Source organism: Nycticebus coucang, chromosome X (genome assembly GCF_027406575.1).
Source record: "Nycticebus coucang isolate mNycCou1 chromosome X, mNycCou1.pri, whole genome shotgun sequence".
Taxonomy (NCBI): Eukaryota; Metazoa; Chordata; class Mammalia; order Primates; family Lorisidae; genus Nycticebus; species Nycticebus coucang.
In genome coordinates, this window is record NC_069804.1 from 134,824,787 (window position 1) to 134,845,102 (window position 20,316).

At 36.1% G+C, this 20,316-nt stretch overlaps 1 protein-coding gene across 2 annotated transcripts in view; it reads right to left on the reverse strand.

Moving 5' to 3' along the window:
* Positions 1-759: 759 nt before the first annotated feature.
* The window catches only part of TBC1D8B (TBC1 domain family member 8B), a 73,782-nt gene continuing 54,225 nt past the window's right edge, over positions 760-20,316 (reverse strand). For both annotated transcript variants that reach the window (XM_053580290.1, XM_053580291.1), the window contains 10 exons: positions 19,864-20,149; positions 18,490-18,619; positions 17,870-17,968; positions 12,913-12,981; positions 12,507-12,747; positions 11,392-11,457; positions 8,707-8,790; positions 7,633-7,689; positions 5,662-5,759; positions 760-3,401 (listed from right to left, as the gene is read on the reverse strand). In XM_053580290.1, the coding sequence (XP_053436265.1) occupies positions 3,012-3,401; positions 5,662-5,759; positions 7,633-7,689; positions 8,707-8,790; positions 11,392-11,457; positions 12,507-12,747; positions 12,913-12,981; positions 17,870-17,968; positions 18,490-18,619; positions 19,864-20,149 (1,520 nt within the window). In that variant the 3' untranslated portion in view covers positions 760-3,011. The remainder of the gene's footprint in view (positions 3,402-5,661; positions 5,760-7,632; positions 7,690-8,706; positions 8,791-11,391; positions 11,458-12,506; positions 12,748-12,912; positions 12,982-17,869; positions 17,969-18,489; positions 18,620-19,863; positions 20,150-20,316) is intronic.

The following is a 20,316-nucleotide window of genomic DNA, read 5'->3' on the forward strand; positions in this document are numbered from 1 at the left end:
TAAACATGGTTGTGAAGATAGACCTATGGCTGTTCTATTGCAACTTAGTCACGAGCTTGTGAGTGCTGAGTCAGGGTAATGGCATCTGTTTCACTGATTACATAAATGACAGCAGGTGCAGCATGGCTCCAGCGGGAGCAGCAGTAGTGATGGCTTTTTATTATGGCAGTAGGAAGCAGCAGTTTCCTAATCGTTGAAGAGTTAGCAACTCCTTTGGTGACCTGGTAGTGGTATGGCTTTGGAAGTTGTTCTTGAAAGTTCGATTTAGTCAGTCCTCCTGATAATCATGTAAGCCATTTAATATCCAATAATAAATTTTTTCCTATCTGAAATAATTAAAGTGTATTCTGTTCTCTGCAACTGAATCCTAACTGATACAGGAAGAAAACCCTCAAGTGATATCTGAGTTAAGTGTAAATAAAAGCATATTATAGTAAATAATATTTATATCTTTAAGTAAACTATTTTTTTTTTTTTTGAGACAGAGTCTCACTATATTGCTCTTGGTAGGTAGAGTGCCATGGCGTCACAGCTCACAGCAACCTCAAACTCTGGGGCTTAAGCGATTCTCTTGCCTCAGCCTCCCAAGTAGCTGGGACTATAGGCACTCACCACACATCCGGCTATTTTTTGGTTGTACTTGTCATTGTCGTTTGGCAGGCCCCAGCTGGGCTCGAACCTGCCAGCTCTGATGTGGCTGGCACCCTAGCTGCTGAGCTACAGGTGCCAAGCCCAAGTAAATTATTTTTCATATTTAATATAACAGGTTTGTAGTATTTATTTTTATAAAGAAAAGTAAAGTCACCTTATAACACATTTAACATATAAAGTATAATGCAGTGGTTCAGTTCAACACAATTACATAAGATTTTAATATTAATAACAACCCATTTGCTTAACAAGGCAGCAGCTATAAAACTATAATGTTCAGATTGTTTCTCCTGCAGACTCAGAAAATAAATGTCTTTTACTGTGCATTTATAATCTTTTTGCAACTCAAGAATCTAAGTATTAGTATTAAATTTTAATTAATCTAGGCTAAAATATAGCCTAGATTATAGTCACTATTCTGACTTCAAAATCATATCAAATATTAACGAATAACATATGCTCTTAAGAAAGTATCTTGCGGGTGGCACCTGTGGCTCAAAGAAGTAGGGTGCCGGCCCCATATGCCAGAGGTGGCGGGGTTCAAACCTAGCCCCGGCCAAAAACTGCAAAAAAAAGTATCTTTCTTTGTAAATACAACTGGCAAAATATTCAATAAAGTGTATATAGTAGTGCTGTACACACAACATAGACTGTTTCTAGAAGTTTTGTAGTAACAATCACTGCTTAATAGCAGATGTGTGATATTTTTCAAGTAAACTATTAACTAAGCTCTAAAATGTTGACATATTTCAGCTAACCATTTTGGAGCAACAGAGTGGATGCTTATTTACCAACTATCTCTTTAAGTGGTAATTTCCTTGAAAAGACAAGACTGACAAGTCATTTAAAAGGCACTAATATTAAATGTTTAGCTAAACTTAATTTATGCAATTTTTGAAGGCTCAACTTGCAAATTCTTGAACTCCTCTGAAAATAACATATCCTGTGATAATGAAGCCCTCTGCGTTAAGCTTTGTTCACAGTGGCTTCTTGCCAAAGGCTGACTGTAGCAATTCCCTCCCAGAAAGGGAAACTTCTTGGGTCACTCTGAAGGAGTCCTGCCCTTCCATTCTTTCACATCTAGACAAGTCAAATGACTTAAACCCAAAGTCATTTGTGAAGGCAGAAGCTCCAATGGATTATTTCCCCTCCAGTTTCCTAAGTCAAGTAATTAATCGCTCTTGTCAGAAATACATGTAGCATACAAGTGGACAAGTGTGGTTGGTTAATTGGTTAGTTTTAAAGTGAGAACAAATGGACTGTCATTGTAATGATGGGCATAAAAGTAGAATAACATGTATACAGAAATGACATATCTCAATCAGATAGTCAAAATGTTTTAGCTAGGTGCTGGCAATTCTATACATTACCTTGGCAATCATTACATTCAAGTACACTTGTATGTGCTTGACAGATAAATAGAATAATTCAGTCTCAATGTAAACTATTCTTTACTATTTAATGTAAATTAAAACATGACTGGTAAAAATCCAGAACCTAAAGCTAGAACCAAAGCAGTCATAAATTGGTCTGAGACAAATGCTATAAGTAGCAGTACTCAGAAAAATTTCTCTAATTTCTCAGTCTGAGAGACCTATATAATACTTAATTGAGCTGTTTCTTAACTCTTCTCAGAAGGCTTGCTTCACCCAGCTTAAATCCAAATCCAATATTGTTTTTCATTGTATCAGCCTAGAGTTTAGAGTCCTTGATTTGCTTTATCAGTAACAGAGATAGCAGTGTGAGTTAGTAGCTTCTGAACCACTCGTATGGGAACAATGCAGAAGTTACTAAAAAATTTTATCACTAGAAGACTGGATGAGATTAACTTAAAAAAGTTAATAGTACTTCAGTTAAATAAGTTGAAAATGAGCATCCCAAACGGTCCCAATCTAGATCATTAAGGCTATAGAGATCTAAGAATCCAATTCTCTAAAGCATTCTAATAGGACTGAGGCAATTTGGAAAGTAGGGTTTCTCAATATGACATAGGCTCATTAACACTCAAACATGACATCATCTTTTCAAAATAGTCAGTTCATATGTAAAAAGCAACACTAGCTAGTAATTTCCTTACTAAAAATGATATGCTGGTGCCCTCTGGTGGTAGCATTTCCATGCTCCCCTGATATTATGGATCTTGTGAAATATAAAAAGTGTATTTGTATTTGAGAATATCAAAAATTTGAGATCATCACAAAGGAATGATGTATTGTGCTTCTAAATATTTTTTTTTGGGCCTTCAAATATGTTGATAACAAGATAAATCCCTGAACCCTACTCCCAGGAATCAAGCTGATAGCTATAGGAATCTTGGTAAACTTGTCTATGATAAGCAATTCTTGTCAAGAGATTTACAATTAGGTTCTAGCCCATAGCTGAGAGGCTTTTGCAATTTCTAGCTTGGCTTTTACATTGATAGGTTTCTCAAAAAACCTCACCAAAGCTGGTTCATTCAAGAGAGATGCAAGAATCTGTTCAAATGCAAAAGACCACTGAGGTTCTGCCTTAAGAGAAGAGGGATCTTTCTCCAAGTGGCTCTCTGTTTTCCTTTCACTAGGTCCTCCAGAAGTACAGACTGTATCAGAGAATCCTTTGGCTGCTGATGTAGGGCTATGCAGTTTTCTTCCAACTTCTTCCATTCTCAGCAACAGGCTGGTTACCACAGCAATGGCTTGATATAATGACTCTTCTTCAGGGTCTTCATGAAATAAGTTATAGAGGGTCTTTGAAAACTGAATAAATTGTGACTACAAGACACAAGTTGGAAATACCACATTTGAATATTAGACTTTGGGAAAAAAAGAGAACTTAGAAGTGATTACTTTTCCATATAGAATTTGTGCCATATAACCTTCACACTAGGAGTTATAAAAACCAATGATTGGGCGGCGCCTGTGGCTCAGTCGGTAGGGCGCAGGCCCCATATACCGAGGGTGGCGGGTTCGATCCCAGCCCCGGCCAAACTGCAACCAAAAAAAAAAAATAGCCGGGCGTTGTGGCGGGTGCCTGTAGTCCCAGCTACTCGGGAGGCTGAGGCAAGAGAATCACTCAAGCCCAGGAGTTGGAGGTTGCTGTGAGCTGTGTGAGGCCACAGCACTCTACCGAGGGCCATAAAGTGAGACTCTGTCTCTACAACAACAACAAAAAAAAAAAAAGAACCAATGATTAATCCCCAAATAAATCTTGGTTCTAGAAAAATGAGTATAAACCATGGAAGAAAATTTAAGTCCTCTTCTCATTTATTGCCCAATAGCAGTGCATTACATCCACACTAATTCCTGCCTATCAACATTACTTTAATGTTAGGGAGTACTTTTAATTAGGCAAAATCCCATATTTCCCTACATGTAAATCATTTTAACCATTCTTTTTTGTTGTTGTTGCAGTTTGGCTGGGGCCAGGTTTGAACCCACCACCCTTGGTATATGGGGCTGGCGCCCTACTCACTGAGCCACAGGTACCACCCTCATTAACCATTCTTTTTTTTTAATTTTTTTTTTTGTGATTTTCGGCCGGGGCTGGGTTTGAACCCGTCACCTCCGGCATATGGGACCGGCACCCTACTCCTTGAGCCATAGGCGCCGCCCCCTCATTAACCATTCTTAACAAAATGATTAAGAATGAATACCACTTCATCTCAAATAGTTGGAATGGGTAGCTCAGTCAGATGAATTAAATTTAGGGTATAATGATTTGGGTCCTGTCCTGTAGTGAAAAGTAGCTCCAAGAAAAACATTTGGACATGTGTCTCTTTAAAGGCTGAGGTGGGGCCTAAGTGGAGAGATAAACTGCTTTGCTAATTGCCACTACATAATCCATAAACATTCCTAGAAGATATTTGTCAATTTTAAAACGTGATTCCAACACAAGAGTCCTATAAGTCAACCATTCTACCAGAAAAGTTATTTGTGAACAAAAAGAAAACATACATACAATAATAATAATAATATATTGCAACAAATGTTTTGAGTTTTCTTTCTTTCTTCCTTAGTCTATAGTACTGTTCATTTATAATAATTTTAGAATAAATGTATCATTTTTAAAAGTACTTATTCAATTGTCAAATTATTTGATAGTTCTCATTCTGGTAAAGTTATAGGCATCTTCAGTATCTGGATCAACCAGATTTTAATTTCAAAAAATAAGAACAGATTTTGACTGTATAGTGTACAAGAAAGAGATGAATTTAAAATTGTGTCAATAGTAGTTATTAGTGTTGCCTGAGCAGGTTCAAATATATTATAAGATCATTAGGAACCAGGTTGTGACTTATCTCAGTAATTTCTTGTTCCCTGTACTAGCATCAGGCTTGGCATCTAGTAGGCACTAAAAAAAAATGTTTACTGAATAAATGAACATACTTCCACAGCACACTTAAACTATGTTATAAAAAGAAGAGTAAAAAAAAGAATGTATTTATTGTGCCTTGAACTTCTTTCAAAAATAATTTAATTAATGATCTCTAAAATTTCTCTCAGCACACCTAGGATCCTCTCACAGCACACTGGTTGAAAATCACTACTCTAAGTGTTTGAAGTAAAGTATCATTAAAAAACTTGTTCCCATTCTTCTGTACTCATTTGAAACTTATGGAGATGATACATAGATTATTTAACTATTTTTTTATATTAGCACATTAGCTATTTTAGAGTTGGGTTATATCCACGTTCATTCAAAAAAGCAAGAGCCTAGGATTTTCTCTTTGAAAACACCATACCTGGGCCAGGTGTTGTGGCTCATGCCTGTAATCCTACCACTCTGCGAGGCTGAGGCAAGTGGATTGCTTGAGCTCAGGAGTTTAGAGACCAGCCTGAGCAAGAGCAAGACTCTGTCTCTACTAAAAATAGGAAAACTAGCCAGGTGTTGTAGCGGGCACCTATAGTCCCAGCTACTCAGGAGGCTGAGGCAAGAGGATCATTTGAGGTTGCTGGTGAGCTATGACATGGCACTCTACCCAGGGCGACAGACTGAGACTATTTCAAAAAAAAATATATATATATACTATACCTGATTCATTCTTGGTAAATCCTTAATGTTTTCTTCTTTTTTGAAAAGCTCATCTTGCCATTGACTTAGATATGCTTGAACATCAATTTTTCCTTTGCCTGAATGAGAGGAGTGAAACCATTTTGTAATGAACAGCATATTTTCCCAAATCTTAAAAAAAAAAGGCTATGATTGAAAGATATTTCAATTAGATATAAGATTCTATTTCTTTTATTCTAGGAAATGATCTGATGTTAAACCTTTTATTTCACCCACTGGCTCTCACAATAGTTTCTCCATTTCCATTTAGACTAAAACTTACTTTGGGAAGGTTGGGACTAGGGAAGGTATGGGGAGAGAGAGAGAAAGGACATATTTAAACTGATACGACCATGCAAATTTCACGTAGTTGTTCTCATGTATACAACTAAGTTTCAAAAAGCTTCTATATTATCTTCTTACTATGCAGATATTGTACCAAAATGATTTATAATGGTACTTTTTCAAAAATTCAAAATACTACTTATTCATTAGTTCCTTTAATCAAGTGAGTTTAATCAAGGTGATATTAACATGACTCAAACTATTACTTAAGATCTCTTGAAAACAGGGTGAAAAGGGCAGAGCACGGTGGCTCATACCTGTAATCCCACCATTCTGGGAGGCCGAGGCAGGCAGATCACCTGAGCTCACGAGTTCAAGACCGACCTGAGCTAGAGCAAGACCCCCGAATCTAAAAAATAGCTGGGTGTTGTGGCAGGCTGCTGTAATCCCAGCTACTTGGAAATCTGAGGTAAGAGAATCGCTTGGGCCCAGGAGTCTGAGGTTGTTGCTGTAAGCTATGATGCCACGGCACTCAAACTGGGGTGACAAAATGAGACTCTGCCTCAAAAAAAACAACAAACCCCCAAAAAACAAACAAACAACAACAACGAAAAAAACAGGGTGGAAATACTAGCCATCTATTCTTCATGGCCAGGTATGGTGGCTTATGCCTGTAATCTCAGAACTTCGGGAGGCCAAGGCAGGAGGACTGCTTGAACCTAGGTGTTCGAGACCAACCTGAGTAAGAGTGAGATCCTGTCTCTACTAAAGATATAAAAACTGGCTGGGCATTGTGGTAGGCACCTGTAGTCCCAGCTACTCAGGAGGCTGAGCCAAGAGGATCTCCTAAGCCCAAGAGTTTGAGATTGTCGTGAGCTATGACACCACAACAGTCTACCCAAGGTGACAGTGAGACTCTTTCTCAAAAACAATTTGTGAAATTATCCTAAAATGTTAAGTATATATATATATTTTTTATTTCAAGTTGATATAAGGGTACAAACGATTAGGTTGCATTGTTTGCATTTGTTAGGTAAAGTCCAAGTTGTAGTTCAGCCCTTCACCCAGGAGGTGTGCCATATATCCCATTTCTTTCTTTCTTTCTTTTTTTTGCAGTACAATTGGCTATAGAAATAACTGGAAAGAATTTTAATGTCCATCAGTATTGGGTTAGTTACTGAGATAAATTACGGTGGTAAACCAAACAATGAAATACTCTATACCTATTAAAAAGAATAAGGTAGATCCAAATATTCTGACATGACATATTGCAAAATCAAAAAGCAAATTATAGAACAATATCATGAAAGGTTTCTTTTTTTAAAAAAAAGATGTCTACATACGTTTATTTAGACATAGAAACAGGTCTGGAAAGAATATAGATAAAAATGTTTTCAGTCTTTACTTCTGGGCAGTTGGGTGAAGGTAGGAGGATTTATGTACTATCTGAATTTATTACTTTTGTAATTACGAATACTTAAAAATAAAATACTTAAATGAATATGGGTCATTTACTATTATACTTTCTTAATTTCTAAGACTTAAATATCAAGAGAAGAAAGAATAAATTATTAAATGAACACAAAGGAATTTAAAATGCTCTCAGGACAAATCAATAGTGTTTAAAATGAATAACTTAAACTAAATGATATTCCTAGATAATAGTACCTTTTTCAGGGCTGTTTTTTCCTGATTCTTCTTTCTTCTCTTTTGCAGGCTTAGAAACTAGAGGAAAAGAGAGCAATTGCATTTTCAAAAATATTTTAAAAATATAATTCAAAGTAAAACTATTTCATATAAAGACTTATAAGCACATGTTATTTTTTCAATTCAGCAAACCAATTTTAGCTGACTTGACCTCCTTATCATTAGAAGACAAAGTACTCTAAAAGTTTCTTAGTAAAAAGAACCCTGGGGGAAAATCCATATTAAAAAAAAAAATCCTAGAGGGAAGTATACCGAATATTAAGTATTTATTTCTGGGTAGCATTTTCTTCTTCGTTAGTTTCTTAAAATACAATTGTATTGCTTTTATTAATCAAGAAAGTAAAATTACATACTGGAAGTCAGAACACTGACCCATAAGCCCTGATTGTGACAGTAACTCATTGTGAAACCTTGGGCAAGTCACTTTTCTTTGCACCTTAGTGCTTTTATCTATAAAATGAAGGGACTTGTCTAGGTGATTTGTAAGGTCCCTTCAAATCTAATGTTCAAATACTTTAACATATACTAACCACAACATATACTGATCAGAACTCATCCCTTTATAAGACATTGCATATTTATGAAAATGAAGCAGAAGACATAAAAATAAGCACATGTCGCTTTAAATTATGTCTTGGTGACAGACTCATCCCTGTCTCCTTCACCTACAGTGATTTGTAAGTATTCACTTCTTGAATAATAGCCATGACCTTCAATAATCAAATATTCTATTGTCTTCACTGTATTTTACCAGGCATGAAAATGGTCTAATATATTTTAGATATTTTTGCCGTGTAAGAGAAACAAAATTAATTTTCTTTTTGAAAAGTTCTATAAATCAAAGCCCTAAAATGAAGTTTGGCTAATCAGTCAGATATTTATGGACAATGCTAAGTACTAAGGTAGTACAAAAGAAGTATAAGGTAAATGAACCCAAATTTTACTAGTGGTAGGTGGGTAAAGTATATATAAACCAGGAAGATCTCTATGGGTGACTAATAATCAATACAGTTAAACTTTAGAACAGATATTTACCATGGAGTTGACTTAAATAAAGTAATTCTTCCTGGGAAAGTTCATCTCCTTTTGAAGGGTCCTCAGATTTCACTTCAGTGTAAGCTGAAAACATATAACCCAAATTACATTTACTAACAATGAAGCACAGAAATTGGGTTCATAATGGGTCAGGTAAATAAGGGAGCAAGGAGTTAAACAAAGGATTTCTTTTTTTTTTTTTTTTTGGCCGGGGCTGGGTTTGAACCTACCACCTCCGGCATATGGGACCAGCACCCCACCCCTTTGAGCCACAGGTGCTGCCCAACAAAGGATTTCTGTGTAAGAAAGATGGAAGTGAAGGAATGTGGAAGTGGTACTACTCTACAGTATAGTAAATAACAAAAAATGCTTCATCACTCGGAGTTCTGTTATTTCTCCAACAAATTTTTAATTGTTTTCTGAGAACTGTTACAAGTTGAAATAAGAAAATCTAGTATTTGGAAATCTCTGAAAATGTGAAACTCTGCCATTTAAACTTCCTCACTAATAAGGGAAACATGAAGTTGAGTGTACTGCTTTACTTCCTACCAGTGCTTTAATAAAGACATGTTTTTCCTATTTTTGATCTACTAAAAGCATATTCAATGACAATAGTAAACATTTTAACAGCAACCTGACTTGACAATATAAAGTTTTATAATTAAATTATTAGGTTGTTTGTCTTTTTTTTTTGTAGAGACAGAGTCTCACTGTACCGCCCTCGGTAGAGTGCCATGGCATCACACAGCTCACAGCAACCTCCAACTCCTGGGCTTAAGCGATTCTCTTGCCTCAGCCTCCCAAATAGCTGGGACTACAGGCGCCCGCCACAACGCCCAGCTATTTTTTGGTTGCAGTTCAGCCGAGGCCGGGTTTGAACCCGCCACCCTCGGTATATGGGGCCGGCACCTTACCGACTGAGCCACAGGCGCCGCCCTTGTCTTTTGTTTTTAATGCTATGTTTGTGATTTGAGTATATAAAGGGTTAAAGATTATATATATATATATATATGTATATATATATATATATTTTGGAGATAGAGTTTTATTTTGTTGCCCTCGGTAGAGTGCCGTGGCATTACAGCTCACAGCAACCTCCAAATCCTGGGCTTAGGCAATTCTCTTGCCTCAGCCTCCCAAGTAGCTGGGACTACAGGTACCCGCCGCAACACCTAGCTATTTTTTGTTGCAGTTTGGCCGGGGCTGGGTTCGAACCCACCACCCTTGGTATATGGGACCGGCACCCTACCCACTGAGCCATAGGTGCCACCCTCAAGGGTTAAAGATATTTTTAGCTTGCTGGTCTAGTAAAGAATGTTTCTTGGATATTCTGATAAGAGTTTAAAAGGGATCCCCCAAGGACAGGCGTGGTGGAAGCCTGTAATCCTAGTACTTTGGGAGGCTAAGGCAGGAGGATGGCTTAAACTCAGGAGTTCAAGAACAGCCTGAACAAGAGTGAGACTCCTGTCTCTCTACTAAAAATAGAAAAACTAGCCGGGTGTTGTGGTGGACACCTGTAGTCCCAGCTACTCAGGAGGCTGAAGCAAGAGGGTCTCTTGAGCCCAAGAGTTTGAGGTTGCTGTGAGGTATGATGTAAAAACAAAAATAAATAAAGGGGATCCCTATATAGTTTTAAAAATTTTTTGAGGTACCATTTGTTTTTGGAAATAATCCTAACTAAGTTAAAAGGTGCTTTTTGCAAAGTTCCTTCAGCGTAGCCTGGCTATTTTCTCAAAGTAGGGATCAGGGCTTTGAAGCCTCTTAAGGTTAATGGGAAAAATTTAAATAAACTATTAAATAGAATGGTGTGATAAATTTGAGAGGATGATAGAACAGAAAGAAACATGAACCTTGGAGTCAGCTAGACCTCAGTTTGAATCCTAGCTATACAATTTGTTAGCTATGTGATCATGGGCAAATCATTTAATCTTTCCAACTCTCACTTTCCTTATCATGAAAATTGGAAGAATAATACCACCTTTTAGGGATAATGTGAGGATTAAATAAAATAATGTATGTAAAGTAAACGTCTTAACAAAGCAAGTGCTCAATAAATGCTAGCTTTTATTTTGCTTCCTTTTCTAAATATTTAATATCCCTGCTTGCTGGTCCCATTATTCTGAATAATTATTAGAATTTTACAAGTTTGGCAGTCTGTTTAAAGTTAATTTCTATTCTAACAACAATTCAACATTATGCCAATATTTGAATGATATATATTCTTTTTTTTTTTTGCAGTTTTGGGCTGGGGCTGGGTTTGAACCCGCCACCTCCAGTATATGGGGCCAGTGCTCTACTCCTTGAGCCACAGGCACCACCCTATATATTAATATTCTTTTTTTTTCCTTTTTTTTTTTTTTGCAGTTTTTGGCTGAGGCTGGATTTGAACCCACCACCTCCAGCATCTGGGGCTGGTGCCCTACTCCTTGAGCCACAGGCGCCTCCCTAATATTCTTACAAACCAAGTATCAATAAATTGCTTGACCACTAATAGGAAAGAAACTTACAGACTTATCTGTTACACAGAATCTCTTCCACAGATTTCACTTTATCTATATAAGCAAAAGTAGTGGTAATATGACTTGAGGATCACAATGATCCTCAAGCAACTTCTATCATATTGAAAATTATGTTAAAATGGAATCAATTCCTGCTATACATCATTAAAGACTGTTAAACTCTTACCTGGAGGAATATGCAGCTTAAAGAGCAGCTTAAGCTTCTCAGTAAAACTTCCATTGTACATTATGTCTGTTCAATAAAATTTAATCACAAATAATCATGTATCCAAAGAACATTTAGCCAACTCCAGCAACAGAAATTAAGATAAAGATATAGCTATGAATTAGAACTCAAAAAACTTCTGTTAAGCCAACAGTTAAACAACCACCCAGTCAGCCAGATTCTCTTTTTCAAGTGTATAAGCAAAATCTCTTTAACAAAGGGATAAAATGCTCTCCCGTCTATCTCCTTTCCCCCAACCTCGGATTGTTTTTTCCTTTGAATGAGGCCTTATACCTCATTTGAAGGGAGAACTGCTCTTTAAAGAGCAACCCATAATAAGAAAGCATGCTGAGTATCTGGAAAAGCAAAGAACAGTATCTAAAGGTACAACATATTGACTACCTGTAGAACAACATATTTGTTGAGTATTTCTCTACCACTTTTCTAGGCCATGTGGTCAGATTTTTACTGAAGAGGAATGTCCTTTTATAGCATCCATGCATCTGAGTGTAGGGAAATCAAGACATTCTCTTTCTTTGTAACTCTTAAAACATCCCCATCTAGGGCTGGGTATGGTGGCTCACACCTGTAATCCTAGCACTCTGGGAGGCCGAGGCAGGTGGATTGCTTGAGCTCACAAGTTCAAGACCAGCTTGAGCAAGAGCGAGACTCCATCTCTTAAAAAATAGCTGGGCATCGTAGTGGGTGCCTATAGTGGGAGCTACTCGAGAGGCTGAGGCAAGAGAATCACCTGAATCCAACAATATGAGGTTGCTGTGAGCTATGACACCAGAGCACTCTACCGAGAGTGAGAAAGTGAGACTCTGTCTCAAAACAAAAAACAAAAACAAAAAAATAAAGTATCCCTATCTAACTGCTTACTTTTCTGAAAGAGTTATAGTAAAATGTGATCGATACGCTTAGGTTTAACACTAAACACAGGAAAAAGGCCCATTTATCACTAAAGTTGAAAACAATGTAACCTAGAGTGATACAATCTGATGAAACTGGCAATAACAGGCAGCACTAAGTATTTATGGAGCATTTTTACTTAATAAAATTAGACATCATCCTACCAATTACAGAGGCGAATTCTTTGAAGTTTATAAGGCAGTCAGAGTTTTCATCCAACAGTCTGAATGTCCATAAAGCTAGTGAATCTCTGTTTGCAGAATGAGCCCAGGGACTCAATAAGTGATATAACACTCTGAACTGCTGGCAGTCAATCTGATACTGTTCCAAATACGGCAGACTGGGGTCATGGTGATTCAACAGTGGGAGACTCAAACACCAATAACAAGATAAAAAGAGCTCTTTCTATCAAAAAAAAATAATAAAGGAAAGTCATTAAATCAGAAAAAGTAATTTTGGAAGATTTAAGAAAAAACACATATGCTAAAATAAAGATACAAATATTTAAGAGTGGTTGTGATACAATTCTGCTAAGGGTGTTATTTTTCATTTAAAGAAGAACAACAGTACCTTAAAGATGATATAAAGTTCATCCAATTCCTCAAGGTTCATTTTCACATCTTGTGATACAACACGCAACTTAAAAAATTAAAAACAATTTTGAATTTAATACTTTAGTACAGAAATTTTCTTTGAATCCACTTAAGTCTCCCTCTATCAGAAGAAAATACAGCAGAACCTCCATAGTTGACTATCTCTCTACATTGATCACCTCTTGGAGTTAACCTAATTTTCATAGACTAGATATGCACCACATGTATGTTTATCAGTACAGTGGGCCTAGTTCCTTATACTGATCACGGCTGTATGTTGACCAGCTTATTACAGTCCCTTGGTGGTCAACTTAAAGAGGTTCTATTGTATTTTTAACTTTTTAAAGGAATAATCAAGGTAAATGCAGCTATTTTTGCCCTTTAAAAAAGTCTACATAGACCACACTTGGATTCTACTCTGATACATATGTGCATACTTTGACATTCATCTAATCATACCCAGAAATAACTACCAAAGGACAGTTTGGTAATGTTTATAATGTTTATAAATATAAGTAACAGCATTCTAAGTCTCATTCCATTCTGAATCTCTCTTGTCACATAAGGAATGTGTCAAGTCATCATGAGATTGTCATTAAACACGTCAAAGGCATTGGCAGATATACATTCCCTCTTGATGCCAAAAAACATAACCCAAGAGTTAACAAGCTTAGAAAATATGTAATTTCATTCTACTCCATGAAGAATAAGCAATAATGGTAATTTAAATTTAAAAAGGTAATGAAAAAAATCAGAATGAAACAGGAAACTTTGAAAAATCCAGCAGATTCAATGAATAAAAGAGTTGGTTAACTGAAAAAAAAAAAATAAATAAATGAAATAGACAAATCTCTGGCAAGTGAGATAAAACAAATCACCAACATCGTTGAGAAGAAAAGGATAATATAAGCATGGCTACAGAGGTCATTAAGTACCCAGAACATAGCAAGAATCATTAAATATGTGCTGAATAAATTCCATAGGCTTTACACCAATATATATAAAAATATAAACAAAGTAGATAATTCTCTAAGAAAATGTAAGTGACCAAAATTAACTCAGAAAAAGCAAAAAAAAAAAAAAATACACAGAACTGAAAAGTAATGCCAAGACTTCTTAGGCAGCCAACCAAAAGACAACAGTCTCAGATGGCTTTACAGGATTCTTTTCTCAAATATTTAGGTAACAAATAATTTGAAGAAAACTTCAAACCAATGTAACTTTAATAAAGATGCAAAGACTCTATTTGGCAAAATTATTAACACAGAATATTCAAAGAATACATCTAAATAGGATTAAATACATGTAAAATAGGATTAGGATAAATGACTGAATAGGATTCATTTCAAGATAATCGGTGGGACTTCACCCATGGTGCATACTGCAAGGGTACATGTCAAATCTATTAAGAGCAGAGTATAAATGTCTTAACACAATAATTAAGTGAGGTGAAGGCTATGTTAACCAATTTGATGTAAGCATTCCAAATTGTATATAATGTCAGCACACTATACCCCATAAATGCATTAATGTACACAGTTATGATTTAATAAAAAAAAGTTAAGATTAAAAAAAAAAAGATAGTAACTGCTTAAATTCTAACTGGAAGCCAAGTTTGATATCCATCTTCATTAAAGTGTCAAGTCCATTAAAAAAAAAGAATGCCCATGATCGCATTAATGTACACAGCTATGATTTCATAATAATAATAAAAAAGAATACAACAGATGTCTTCTGCGTAAAGAATTATTTAATAAAACTTAAATTAACAAAATTGAAAAATCTAATCTCTCTGGCTTGGCACCCATAGCTCACTGGTTAGGGTGCTGGCCACGTACACTGGAGCTAGCAGGTTTGAACTCAGCCCAGGCCAGCTAAACAACAATGACAACAACAAAAAAAATAGGTGGGCGTTGTGGCAGGCACCTGTAGTCCCAGCTACTTGGGAGGCTGAGGCGAGAGAACTGCTTGAGCCCAAAAGTTTGAGGTTGCTGTGATCTGTGACGCCACAGCACACAGTGAGACTGTGTCTCAAAAAATAAAACAAAACAAAAACCATAATCTCAAGATACGGAAAAGTCATTTAACTAAAGTTAGTTTTCAATCTTGAATTTTTAAAAACATGGCCAAAAGCTCTCAACCCATAAACTGAGTAAAACTTGTGTAATTCGATAAAGGACATCCTTCAGAAATTAACTACAATAAAATACTAAAGACATTTCTATTAAATTCAGGAATAATGCAAGGAAAACCTGTTTCTATTGCTGTTCTTCTGTATTTCTCTGAAAATCCTACCCAATACAATAATACACACAAAAAGAAAAGAGGTATCAATATTAGAAAGGGTTAAATTCTAAGACTGGAAATGATATGTTTGCCTATTCAGAAATTATGAAAAAGTCAACTGAAAAATTATTACAATTAATGTGGCCACTCAGAAATGCAATATATCCAAATCAACAGCTTTTACATATACAACAATAATTAGAATGTGCAATGATCTTATGTTGGCAGCAAACCTATGAAATATTATATATAGGCATAAAAGAAAACTATTAAGAAATGTGTAAGACCTACATGATAAAAATTATAAATGTTTGCTAAAGGACATTTAAAAAGGCAAATCATTAAAATGGATATTAAAAAGGAATTTTAAGGGTGGCGCCTGTAGTTCAAAGGAGTGGGGCACCAGCCCCATATGCCAGAGGTGGCAGGTTCAAACCCAGTCCCAGCCAAAAACTGCACAAAAAATAAATATATAAATACAAATTAAAAAAATAAAATAAAATAAAGGAATTTTAAAGCCTTACCCGATTCCAAAATGGACAAAGCTACAGTAATTTAAACAGTGTGGTACTATTATAGTAACAGAAAAAGTTCAGAAATAAAGCCAATGTATAGCTATAAGAATTTAGCATATGTGGGGCAGCACCGGTGGCTCAGTCGGTAAGGCACCGGCCCCATATACCGAGGGTGGCGGGTTCAAACCCGGCCCCGGCCAAACTGCAACCAAAAAATAGCCGGGCGTTGTGGCGGGTGCCTGTAGTCCCAGCTACTCGGGAGGCTGAGGCAAGAAAAATCGCTTAAACCCAGGAGTTGGAGGTTGCTGTGAGCTGTGTGAGGCCACAGCACTCTACAGAGGGCCATAAAGTGAGACTCTGTCTCTACAAAAAAAAAAAAAAAAAAAAAGAATTTAGCATATGAGAAAAGTAGAGTACAGTAAGACTATTTAATAGTCTTCGGACAATGAATGATTTTGGTTGGAAAAAAGAAAAACATTAAAACCCTGTCTCACATCATACTCTAGGTATATCAAAGTTTGAAACATTTCAAAAAAGCAGCACTTTAAGTCCATAGTACTATAACATGATGAGAATATATTTTTATAAATTACATAATTTTAAATAGGGAAAGCCTTACTAAGCTTGATATGAAACCCAGACATGATGAAAGAAAAAAAGAGAAAGACACAAAAGTTTGTAACCTGTATACTCTGAAAGACACTATAAAGAAAAAGAAACAATAAGACTAGGGGGAAATACTAGGTTAACAAATATAAACGACAAAAAATTAGTACCACTAATATTTGAAGAGCTCCTAAAAATCAGTAAGAAAAAGACAATCTTATAGGAAACTGAGCAAAGGCTATGACCAGAAAAATCAGAAGAAATGAAAAAGACTAATAAATATATAACACACATAATCAATGGTCAGGCGGTGTGGCCCATGCTTATAATCCTATCACTCTGGCAGGCTGAAGTGGAAGGACTGCTTGAGGCCCACGTTTGAGACCAGCTTGAGCAACAGTGAGACAAGGTCTCTACAAAAAAAATTGAAAAATTAGCTAGGGCATAGCCGGGCGTTGTGGCGGGTGCCTGTAGTCCCAGCTACTCGGGAGGCTGAGGCAAGAGAATCGCTTAAGCCCAGGAGTTGGAGGTTGCTGTGAGCTGTGTGAGGCCACGGCACTCTACCGAGGGCCATAAAGTGAGACTCTGTCTCTACAAAAAAAAAAAAAAAAAAAAATTAGCTAGGTGTGGTAGTGTGTGCCTGTGGTCCCAGATACTCAAAAGGCTGAGGCAGGAGAATTGTTTGAGCCCAGGAATCTGAGGTTGCAGTGAGCTATGACAATACCACTGCACCCTAGCCTAGATGACAAAGAGAGACCTTGTCTCAAAAATATAATACAATACAGTACACCAAAAAAAACAAAAAACCCCCATATATTGTTGGTGAAATGAGATTTGATTTTTATCTATCAAATTAACACAAATTGAAGATTTTTAATATCTGGTGTTAGGGAGAACGTGGGGAAAAGGGCACTTTTTTTTAAGTGAAAGTGAAATTTATTGAAGTATAAAAAAATCTACTCCGGCGGCGCCTGTGGCTCAAGGAGTAGGGTGCCAGCCCTATATACCAGAGGTGGCAGGTTCAAACCCAGCCCTGGCCAAAAACTGCAAAAAAAAAAAAAAAAAAAAAAAAAAAAAAATCTACTCCACAGACAAAGAGTAGGGGCTAGTTCTCCCTGTAGGGGGAGAACCAGCCCCCATAGTTCCTTGGGTTGGTCTATCTATTTATTTTTAGGGTAAATTGTTTTTGCTTAAATTTTAAAGCATTATAGGGACAAATATTTTTGGTTACATGGATCACTTTTATAATGCTTTATACATTGTTGGTTTGATTATAATTTAGTACAAATCTTTTGGAGGATAATCTGGCAGGACCTGTCAGATTTTAAATGGACATACCCTTTAACCAGCTTCCACCTCCAGGAATATATCTTACAGAAATACTCTCACAAAGACTATATACAAGGATGTTTATATAAAGTATTATTTGTGAGAGCAGAAAAAAGGGGAGACATTATTAAATGTACTTTAATAGGGAATAGTTAAACAAATTATAGAAGATCAATATTATGGTGCATTAAGACTTACCACATTCTGCTTGGTCGTTTCCTCTAGAGTCTGTATCACATACAACCTATTTCTACAGCGCATACTGCGTATATCTTCACAGCGAATATTACCATATTTCTGAAAGAAATATGATTTCAGTGGATATTCATTCATAATAAAAATCCACTTCTCTCACAATTCCATTCATCAGATTCAATTCTCAGAGGCCTTGGTTCTATTTTCAGCTGTTTTCCTGACTTGTTGGTGATTTTGCAAATTTCCACCTCCCATGTTTCAATTACATATTCACTGCAGATAATTCCATCTACTATGTGTCTAGACTAAGTACGAGAACACTTGGTAAAATTCTTAGTCTCTAAGAAGAGATTAATAAGAAGAGAAAATAATTCACCTTTTTACATAGTGAGATATATTTAAAAGTGGTCATTATCTGTGAAAGCAAGTGAATTTAGTTTTATTTAATAAAAAGCAAAATGAGGGAGAAAGGTTATACAACTCATTTTAAAAGTGAAGTTGCTTTTCCAATTGTATCTTTACTTGTGTTATTATTTTACTCTTAATAGACCACTAGAGCTATAACTATAGTATCATTCACTTTAAATATGCTATATGATAGAGTTATGTATAAAAATACTTACCTCATTTGACTCTCTAATCAAATCTGTAATATCCACTTTAGTATGACTGCTTTTTTCATCACTCACATTTGAACTCTGCTGAACACTTGAAGGCAGTGGGCTATCCTTATTAGTGACATTTTCAAAGAACCTAATCCAAAGTGATAGCAATACAAGAATTAGTGGAACTAAAATTATTAAGGCAGAGAAAATGACAGCTAATGTCTCCCTAGTTAGTTATAGGTTAATTTCAACTAAGGACATGAGAAGGTCTTATGAAGAAGTAGAATTTATAGATGGTTGGGAATTAGGAGGAAATGAGTGGGAGGAATGGGATGGTCAAAAAGTCATTCTGGGGAGGGGAAGGAGAGCATGAAGAAAGCAAACAGGCTCAGAGAGAACTCAGCAAATACCACACAGACCAGAAAGAATGGAATATAGGATATATATACAGGCATGTAAGGGGAAATAAGTAAAGGAAGGTACATTTAGACCTTATCACAGAGTTCTGAATGCCAGAGTGAGGCAGTTGTATTTTATTCTGTACATAACGCAATTTGATGTAGCATTATAATAGCTGCCCATTTAAATATTCAACATACACAAACATGTGCACACACACACACACAATACACTTTTCCAATACAAAAGAGCATTCATACAAAAGCTACTAGGAAAATAAAGTTCCCCTATCTGGAGAAGAAGGGGGATCAAGCGGGAAGGGGTAATAGATGCAAAAATATACTTCGACACAAGGAACAATATCTGATAGCACAACAGAGTGACTACAGTCAACAGTAAGTTATAGTATACTTTAAAATAACTAAAAGACTAGAATTGGGATGTTTCTAACACAAATAATAAATGTTCGAGGTGATGGATATTCCAATTATCCTAATTTGATTATTATACATCAGAACATCACATGTGCCCCATAAATACATATAATTATTATGCATCCACAATAATTCAAAATAAAAAAATAAAAATTAAATAAAATTCAACCTCCCTGACTGAAAACACATAGAAACCAGAACAATTTCTCCCACTGGATATTTAACATTATTAACTACCCTTTTCCTCCCTCAAATTACTTTTACAGAAAGATTCTTTAGAGCTCAAACTAGTACTATGGAAGTTCCAGCATACTACATCAGCAATGTTAGTGTACATATGTAAATAACCTAATGGTTCACTTCAAAGTGATTTACTTATGTTATATTCTACTTGGAGAAAGAGGACTGGACTTTAGGCCTAGCTCGTTGATTCAACTAGCTTTGTGACCCTAGGCAAATTGAAGTTTCTAAGGCTCAGTTTCCTCTGAAAAATAAGCGGGCTGAACAACATAATCATTCCGATTCTCTCCAGATTAAAATGTTATGATTCTTACGATACCTGTTTAAAGTTGTCACGGCTTCAGCATCATCTTTACATGTCAGCAGTTTGTCTAAATTATAGTCAAGTATTGCCAATCCCAGTTGCAAAATGGCCTTTATTCCATCATAGAAGAAACAGTCTACCACATTCACTGCACTTTCAATAGGTAGCACACTAATAAAAAGTGTGAGAAACCATGAGAGAGAAACTGAGGAAAAGAATGTCATATCAGTCATGCGGTCTGTCAACTGAGGGAGGTGATCTCTGATAAGTTCTTCAAAGACTGCCTGATCCACCAATGCACCTGAAGAAGATCAAAAGTTTTGAAGTTGAATAGTAACCACCTTTCCAAAGGACTTGTTTCCAACACCTCCCCACTCGATTAGCATGATGACACATCTCATCTCTCTTCCTTAAATTATGAACTCCTTCAGTGCCTTTTCCATTTTTCATACATCCCTATGTCTGCTA